Here is a 9718-nt window from a genome sequence, read left to right as displayed (position 1 = left end):
GATGACGCCACGGCACTCTAGCCTGGACAACACAGTGAGATCCTGTCTCAAAAAAAAAAAAAAAAAAACACAAAAGAAACCCAAAAAACAAACCCTCCTTATGAGCAATCCGCAACCGTAGACTACTAACCTGAAAATTGATAAATATGAATTGGCTGGTTGCAGTGGTAAACTGGATGTGGAGAAGAGGAAGGAGGTTGGAAGAAAAAAAACCAAGTGAGTGGATGAAGGAGAGAATGTATACAAATAGGAAAAGCAGGGCAAAGTGGCTAGAACAAAATAATGAATAGCAGAAAGAGAGCCCATAGTGTCCATGAATATTGATGAATATTGATTTAACTTCTCTACTTATCCACCTACCTCACAAGGTTACTGTGAGATCAAATGACATCATGGCTGTGAAAGTCCTTAGTAAAAGATAAAGTATTTCTCAAATATAAGGATAATATATAAAATTTCCAGGATAATCTCTTAAAACAAATTATACAGTTCAATCTATCCTATAGCTAGAAAAAAAATCTTTGGGACAAAATCAAGACCCTAGCAGGATACACAACTTGGCAAATGTCATCCAGGTACGTAGTTTGAGAATAAGATCTAGAATCCCATTCTATGGACATCAAGTGGTCATTTCACTATACCAAGTACCAATGGACATTAACATACTTTTAAACAAGTTTCACATATTTTTAATCACTGATTTTTAAAAATGCTCTGTGGAAACCTAGCTTTCATTTCTCATTAGAATATTTGCACCAAAAAGTCATGATCAATTATGTGGGGTCAGGGTGGAGAGGGGGCTATATAAAAGATTTTCCTTTATTTATGTTGATTAATCATAATCATTATCAACTAAGTTTACTTAATGCATAATACTTTACGCATTACATAAACATAATGAAGACATGGCTCTCTAGGACCCAATATTTCCAAATATGACTAACTATATCTATTAATTGACCCAGGCTGGTTTAGCAGTCTTCTACTTATTCTTTTAATTGCAGAAGTAATAATGCTCATTGAAACAAATTAAATACAGAACTATACACAAAAGAATCTGTATCTCTCTCTCCAATCCCACATATCTATCAAACACATAGATGCACGTACAGAATTTTTCCCCGTATGTTTGTGTGTTATTGTTTGTCTCCTTTTTCAGAAATCTGACTGATCATATTGTACACACTATTGTACAACTTGTTTTTGCACCTAACGTACCATAGATATCATTCTGTGTCAGTATCTGTAGATCTAGCCCATTCTTAAGAATGTTCCATAATTACTTCATCATTTTCTAACTAATGGGCATTCAAGTTGTTTCTACTCCGATTTTTTACAAACATGTTACAAGTGTATCCTTGTTCATATAACCTACAGTAACAAGGCTTTATTTTTGATAGCTATCTAAAAAGTATCAGCATATTTAAATCAGTTGTAGCAATTCACATTCCCACCAACAATGTATCCTTATCCTTCAACTAGCAGTAGAGGTTATCATTCTTTTCATTTCTGCCAATCTATGTAAAAGAAATAATATATCCATATTTTGTTTGCATTTTCCTATCTTCACTTTTAGTCATATTCTTCTTCTAAGATTTGCCATTTTTCTATTGGATTGTCTCTTTTATTTTTAAATCAATGTTAATAACTGTTTACTCCGTTGATGTTAAATGCACAGAAGTCAGGAAAGTTAATCAGTTTTGTTCAGTCCAGTATCCTTACAACCAAGGACAGTGCCTGATATATAGTATATATATTTATTATGTATTGAATGAATAATTATGTAATATTAAACCGTTTTCACATATGGTAGGAATATTTTCTCTTGGCCTACCGATTTCTTTATGTTGCCTCTAGCTATATAATGGTTTTGTTGTTGATGATGATGTTGTTTTAAGGAAATAAATATATCTTTCTTTTCTTTATGGCTTCAGGATTTACTCTCTTAATTAAGTGTCCCCATCCGGAGGTATTAAAAATGCTTATCAAAATTATGTTTCAATATTTTAGAGGATTTCTTTTTTAATATTTCAGTCTTTAACTGGAATGTTTTATGGTGAGAGGGAGGATATCTCTATTTTTTTCCTATATGGAGAGCCAATTATGCTATGCTTTTCTAAATGAACAGAAACACTATTAAGTTACCTTACATATTACCTTTCTTGATTCTGATTCTGAACTCTCTCGATTCTGTTTCTATCCCATTGAGCTATTGTCTATTCCTGCACAACCATACAGTTGTGATTATAATCGATTAATGCCAGCTTTAAATCTCTCATAGGACAAGGCCCCGTGTAGTCTTCTTTTAAAAATGTTTTGAATTCTCACACTTCATTCGTCTGCACGAACTTTCAACTCATTGCATTCCTCTATACAAGAAAAAAAGAATCCATTAGGGCCAGGTGCAATGCCTCATGCTTGTAATCCCAGCACTTTTGGAGGCCTTTGCATTTAACATCAACAGGTTAAATGTAGCTGGACATGGTGGCACAGGCCTGTAGTCTTAACTACTGGGAAGGCTGAGGTGGGAGGATCACTTGGGCCCAGCAGTTCATAGCAGTAAGCTATGATCATGCCACTGCACTCCAGTCTGGGTGACAAAGTGAGACCCTGTCTCAAAAAAAAATAAAAATCCAATATCATTCAGAATGGATTTTTAACTCTTCTGTTGGCAGCTGGCTTTCATTACATATTAGAAAATATCTAACAAAACAACCTTATTGAGGGCTCATATCTCTTTTTAAAAAGAGAATTTATAAATAGAATTTTGAATTTACTTAATTTGATTCTGAATGGCATTTATCATTATGGATTATATTTACTTAATACATAGACACTTTAGATTTTCAAAGCCTAGTGAGGACCTTGGTCTCTGCTCCCACTTATTTCCAAATATAATCGAGTGGTTATTTGGCTACTCTCCTCAGAAAAAAATGTTATTATCTTTAAATAATCTAGCAATATATCATTCTCAGTCACATTTATAAAGAAAATATCCAAAATATCCTATGTCAACAAAGAATAAGAGCTTGAGAATGTGTTTTTTTCCATGATATCACATTTGAAGAGATCTTTATAGCAAATGAGACAAACTGGTTTTATGTGATTAAAAAACATCTTTTGTTTTACTTATTAATTTCAGAACCCTAGTTTAAGGGAAAAAGAATCACACAACTGTTTTTGCTTAACATCACGAGGCAAATCATAAGCTACAACACTGAGTGTTGTGCTTCCTGTTCTTTTCTCCAGGATATTTATTCAATTTCCTTCCTTTTTAGTACCAAAAATATTATGTCAATGGTGATACAAAGAGCACTGGTCTGGGAGTTCAGTGACAACCAATGCTAGATCTACCTGCACTTGCCAAATACTCGCTGTGTGACCTTCCCATTCTAGCTCTCAGAGTCAAGGACAGCTATGCCTTTTAAAGTTTGCCAGCTGAATGAGACCGTATAGACAACTCTGGATAAGTTCAAAGAAAAGATCAGTAGATTTAAGCAGTTTTTAGAAAAAGGATTCTCATTCTCTTCACTTTAATGAACTATTTATATGTGAGTTACAAAAAGGAAAGTGATTTCAGTGAAGATGTATAAATGGCTAATTAGCTTCCATATTCATCACAAATTGAGTCTGTCATTTGATTTTTGCCATAAAAATTTATATAATTTGTAAAATATTTTCAAATAAGACTTTGGTGCTTTAGAAGATGGAGCTGTACATGCTTTGAGAAAGTACAGAGAGCATGAAAGGAGGAAATAAAGGCCTAGTCCCTGTATACCAATAGATTTTTTTCTCTCTTTCCTGAAGAGAGACGAGGATGAGGCTGATGTTGAGACAAGGGGGAAATGGTATGTAGAGGTAGGAGAGGAAAGGCCATCTAGGGCAGAGAAGTAAAGAGAGGACCAGCCACAAACTTTATGATTTACCTGTAAAAGGTTTAAGGTATAACTGAATTATACTGGGGAAACAATTACAGATTTTACAATGGGGAAAAGCACCTTTAAATGTCAGCTGCAAACACTGATAGCAGGACTCCTCACTTAGAAAAAAAAATTGGCTACTGTTTTCTATTTTCTAACTCTTAGTTTCATATTATATTTCTCAAATAGTATAAAGTTGAGAACTGAATTGATTATCTCAGAAATTCTGGTGAGATTGAGATGCTTTCATTAATTAGCCACACAATTTTTCTGCTTAACTTGATCAGTCTAAATGTGGCCTGAATATAATAATTTCTTGGGGACCGAAGACTTCTAGGGAGCAGAGAGCACTTTTCTTTATAAATTCCTTTGATAATATTTTAATGTGACTCAGAATCCAGCAGTGTCTCTATACATGGACCCTCTGTATCCATGAAAAGAGGCACCTCATACAATTCTGTGAATATGAGATTTAAAACAGTTCCAATCATGATGTAATTTATATATTTTTTAGTCTAAGGCAGGAGGAATAAGGACTAGTTACGCTTTCCTATGTTTCCCTTGCATAAGTGCTGTTAGTAAATTGTAAATTGGTTGGGGGAGTTAGATGCCTTACTTTCCCTCCCCAAAGGAGAGTTAAGTTTTTCAAAGTCCCTGATAAGGCACAACCTCTACTTCATCCCTAAAGTTAGACCAATAGCCCTGACCCCAGATGGTTTCAAATATTCAGACAATTGTGAAGTGGGAGCAGATATGCAAACACCATTTTTTAAAAACCCCATTTGTTCCCTGCCACACCATCCATACCTCTTAGGAGCTAGCCCAAAAGAAAATTCAAATTTATATGTGTTGGACTTTTCTTAAAGGAATAATCATTCTGGGTGTCTATAGTGGATTGTTGGCAAAGATGAGTACAATAATTCCTTTCACCCTGTTCACACACATTTCTGCAATGTGACTTTGCCACGCTGCCCTTCAAGAAGGGGAGTTGAAATTCTGGAATCCAGACTTAGCTGTTTGACTTGCTTTGACCAATGACATTTGAACAAAAAGTCACAAGTTGAAACTTTCATTTAGCTAGGCTAGGCTGGAACCATGAGACCACTATTTGAAGATGCCTGGGCTAAGCTGTCTCCATTTGGCCCAGCTAATGGCCAGGACAAAGTCAAGTGGCCATATTACATCATCCAGTCCCAGCTAAGTCACCAGATGATTGTGGCATGTAAGTGACCCCAACAGAAGAACCACTGACCTGAGTCCAGCCTAGATTGCTGACCCACAGAATCATGAGCAAATAGTTGTCATTTTAAGCTGAATGAAACAATGTCACAGACTCCCCAAGTCCCCTGAAATCATATATAAAATTTCATGAGTATCTGGCAGGTGCATTTTTCTGTGAAAAAGATCTGTATTCTTTATCAGATTCTCAAAGTGGTCCATCCTTTAGTCCACTCTAGTAATCCTTTTAGGCAGAAATCACTGAAATCACTGGCTCCAGATCATAAAGGAGATAAAGTACACCTCTGAATAACAAAGCTTTCCCCCCAGAGAAAAGGCAGCACCCAGGATCATCAGGAGTTCAGACCATCCATCCGGGCCAATCCCTCATTTAGGTAGGTGCTGACATAAACAGAAACGCCAGGGGCCGGAACCGTGGCCAGGGTGATCCACTCCAGGCCCGAGCACTTTTAGAACACCTTGTCAAGTGTCACTTAAGTGCACTCAGGACAGAGACACGCCCTGCCTGGACGGCCCCAAACGGTGAGCGTTACAGGGGACGGGGTAGCCCTCTCCCACATTCAGGCATTCGATTCCTAAGGACCAAAAAATAACGAATACATTAAAGAAAGAAAGAAAGAAAGAAAGAAAAGCCGGGCGCCACACACGCCTGTACTCCCATCTACTCTAGAAGCTGAGGGGAGAGGATCGCTTGAATTCAGGAGTTCGAAGCCAGCCTGGGCAACATAGCGGGACTCCATCTTCAAAAAATATATAATTATTATAATAACAAATAAAAATAAGATTCAGGAGGACAAAGGGCGAGGGGACCGGCTGGTTTTGGAGGGCTTTAAATGAAGAGGTGCCGTTTATTGACGAGAACCCAGTCAACATCTTGGGGACGAAGCTGCACCCACCCGACCGGCTGGGCTACCGGCCGGGTTCGCCTTCTCTGAGCCTCATCCATTAAAGGGCGACCCCAGCCGACTTACGTCCGCCTCGACACCGGGCCCAGGCTGCCCCGCAGAAGCGAGAACCGACAAGTATGCTGTCCGCAGGCAGGCCGCGGGTCACGGCGCCCACGTCTCCGCCCAGGTCTCCGCACGCCCACTCACCAGCCTGGTGGCCCGGTACGGCCCGGGCCCCACGATGCGATGCTCCATGGCCCGCTGGCAGGGGCGGCTGAAGGCAGCGCCAGCGCGGATCCCCGCGAGCCAGCGGCTCCGCAGTTTGAATCGCGAGCCTGCGGGCTGCGGGCGCTGATTGGACGGGGCGGCGGCACGTGACCGGAACTGCACGGGGGTGGAGGAGTCGGGGTCTCCTAGGAGACCGCCTGTGGCCTTGCGCGCTAGGGGCGCAGAGCCAACAAGGGCGGAGTCGGTGGCCCACGGTCGCCCCACGGCACGCACACGGTGGGCAGGTGTGACTGACCGTGCGCGGGCGTGTCTGCGCGTTGGCGGAGTCGCCTGGAGCCCTTCCCGGACTTCCCCCGCGACCCACCCAGCACACACGCTTTCTCGACAAAGGAGTCGATCAAAGTGTGTAATCCAGTAACCGAAACCCAGCTTGTGACTACATAGATGAATCTTTGTCCTCCCTACCAAGTGCTCCGTGAACCTGGAGGTGCTGCTGACATGGGGAGAAGGGGATAGTGAAACGAAGCGAGTTGACAGCCTGCACAAGTGGAGGGACATTTAAAAACTGGATAAAAACACATGGTCACAGCGATTGTAGATAGTGTGTAAGAGGAATAAAGAGCTGGAAAAGAGCCCAGATTCAACTTGTTTTGTTCTTTTGATAGTGTTTTCTCCTTCAGTTTGAGTTCTATGTTTTGTATCTGACTGAAACTTTCAGTCTTTTGCTGTAGGATTCTGAGTCTTTTTTTGCTGCTCAGAATTCTCCCCCTGGGAATTGCTGGTCCGATTTGCAATTATGCAAAGGGACACATGAGGTCACTCTTTATACCCACAACTCTGTGTAACTACCACTGGAGTTGAAAGTTCCAATCTGGTCACTCAGTGAGTACCCAGGATAAATGAGACATCATAAGAAAGCTGAGTAAAGGATCTGACTCCCACATTATCTCACCCTGATAGCACCTCCCACTCCGCTTCCCCATTTGCTGCTTTAGATTTTCATTAAGCCACATTTAGAAAGCCCATGAAATTCCTGGGATGATGTGTATGCATTGCTTTTGTAAGCAGAAAAAGCAATAAAAATATTTAGTGAATTCTTATCAGAACTTGCTTTTTTGACCTCTGAACTCGGTGAAAGAGATCTGCTTGTCCTTGGCAAGGGATACCAAGGGATACTTACGTGCTTGACACAAGAGAGAGAAGGCAAAACAGGAATTTTAGAGCAGTGTCCATCTGGGACCTGCCACCACCAACCATGGAGGTGGAATTGTGATATGATACAAAACGTCATACATTAAATTATGCAGCTTTCCAGATCTGTAATGATCATAGAGTTTGAAGTTCCATAGGTCTGGGTTCCAATAATGGCTGGTATTTCTTACTAAGCTGAATGACTTCAGGCTAATCATTTTTTTTTTTTTTTTTTTTTTTAGACAGGTCTCGTTTCTTGCTCAGGCTGGTCTAAACTCCTGACCTCAAGCGATCCTCCTGCCTCAGCCTCTACTTTTTTCCATGCCATTTAAAAAATAATCTATGCCTCAGCCTCCCGAGTAGCTGGGACTACAGGCATGCACCACCATGCCCGGCTATTTTTTCTATATATTTTTAGTTGTCCAATTAATTTCTTTCTATTTTTAGTAGAGACAGGGTCTCGCTCTTGCTCAGGCTGGTTTCGAACTCCTGAGCTCAAACAATCTGCCCGCCTCGGCCTCCCAGAGAGCTAGGGATTACAGGCGTGAGCCACCACGCCCAGCCCCAGGCTAATCATTTAATTCCCATTTACTCCCTGGTAAAATGGGAATATTGATGGTTGTCTTGAAGAGTTGTTGTAAGGACATGAGATAATGCATGTGAAGTACTAAATACAGTGCCCAGTATATAGCAGAAATAAAAAGAACTATCTTTAAAAAAAAAAAATCATGCCAGCTTCTTGAGCATTTTCCCAAGAGTCCATTATCAGCCACAGATAAGATAATAATTCCTGTTACCAGAAAGGCATATCTCCAAAGGATCTACCTATCAGAGGCCACACAGAGTCTTTGTGAATGTATTAATACTTTAAATTGGACTGCTGATCAGCTATCAGTCTTCCAGCATGATACACACACACACACACACACACACACACACACACACACACACACAAAAACGTAATCATTGAAATTTCTCACCCACTCTGTGCCCTAGAAAGTCAACAATTTCTACCTTTCTGATCTGTGCCCCAGTCACAGTGGCCTTCTTTCTGTTCCTTAAACACACTGTCTGTTCCTACTCCAGCTTTTGCCATTTTGCTGCCATGAATGTTCTTGCCCCAGCTCCTGGCACAACCTTCTCCATCTCACCATTCAGGTCTCAGTTCTAACCCTGCCAACCTACAAAAGTCTTCCCTGAACTTCCTGTGTAGAGAAGTCTCACACCCTCACCTGACACTAGCACTGTTTTATTTTCTTCATAGCACTTATCTGTATCTAGAATTATTAATAATTACTTTTTATCTTCTACATCTGCAATAATGGTATTCAAATAAAGGAGTTTGACCTTCTGGGAACACTTTGGACATTTGTGGGGACTTTTTCCGGTTTTCAAAAATATGGGAGGACCCCTTACTGGGTTATTTTGTGGACAGAGGCCAGGGAAACTAACTATATGTCCTTCAATGCCTAAGTTAGGCCATACAACCACCAATTACCCAATGTTCTGCATGATTTTTTAGTGTCCCACTAGACATTCAGGTAAGTGAAAACCCTGTTGTAGTTATCTGAGCCCAGAAACTAGCTCCATTTTACATATAAATTTAAAAAAAAATTGGACAGTTTTAGTACACACTTAAGTTTCCAGTAATGTTACATTTTCTATTTTGTTTAGGATTGTACCAAAAGTTGCTCACTATGTCAGAAATCATGCCAGTAATGGGACCCCATCTTGTGATGTTTTAGACACATACCTGTGTCAGCCTATATCTAGATGTAACAGTTGAATCCATGGGAAATGTGCATACAGATACAATATACTTATTTAGCCCTTATTTCAAAATGTCAAATATAGAGAAAAAAATGACATTATTTTTACAAATAGATGCAAGTACTTGCCTTATTTATTCTATCTTTCTGGCTTAATCATGCTTAGGCATTTATTTACATTTTGAAATAAATATTGCTTTATTATAAATTCCTTTTATTTCTCCTTATATAAAAGAATATGATGTTAATTTTTAATTATGTGTAGTTTGATTATCTATGAATTTCACTTTAGCTCTGATCCAAGAGCCATTTCCTCTGCCCTAGAATATATCTCTAGAGATCAAGGATCTCTTATTTCCCACTATATCCCAGTTCCTATAACAGTATCTGAGTCATAGTAGATACTCGATAAATTTTTTTCAATAAATGATATGTCTTTGTTTTAATGTTAAAATGTTCTAACTTATTCTTGAGTAAAATTGAA

The 9718-nt window shown here is 39.6% G+C and overlaps 1 protein-coding gene across 2 annotated transcripts in view; it reads right to left on the bottom strand.

Annotated features, from left to right (window-relative positions):
• Positions 1 to 6377, bottom strand: part of DEPDC1B (DEP domain containing 1B) — a 102634-nt gene extending 96257 nt beyond the window's left edge. For both annotated transcript variants that reach the window (XM_012664531.1, XM_012664532.1), the window contains exon 1: positions 6254 to 6377. In XM_012664531.1, coding sequence (XP_012519985.1) covers positions 6254 to 6301 — 48 coding nt within the window. In that variant the 5' untranslated portion in view covers positions 6302 to 6377. The remainder of the gene's footprint in view (positions 1 to 6253) is intronic.
• Positions 6378 to 9718: the final 3341 nt, after the last annotated feature.

The sequence above is a fragment of the Propithecus coquereli genome, unplaced genomic scaffold (genome assembly GCF_000956105.1).
Source record: "Propithecus coquereli isolate 6110/MARCELLA unplaced genomic scaffold, Pcoq_1.0 Scaffold9, whole genome shotgun sequence".
NCBI lineage: Eukaryota > Metazoa > Chordata > Mammalia > Primates > Indriidae > Propithecus > Propithecus coquereli.
This window is presented reverse-complemented; position numbering and strand designations above follow the sequence as displayed.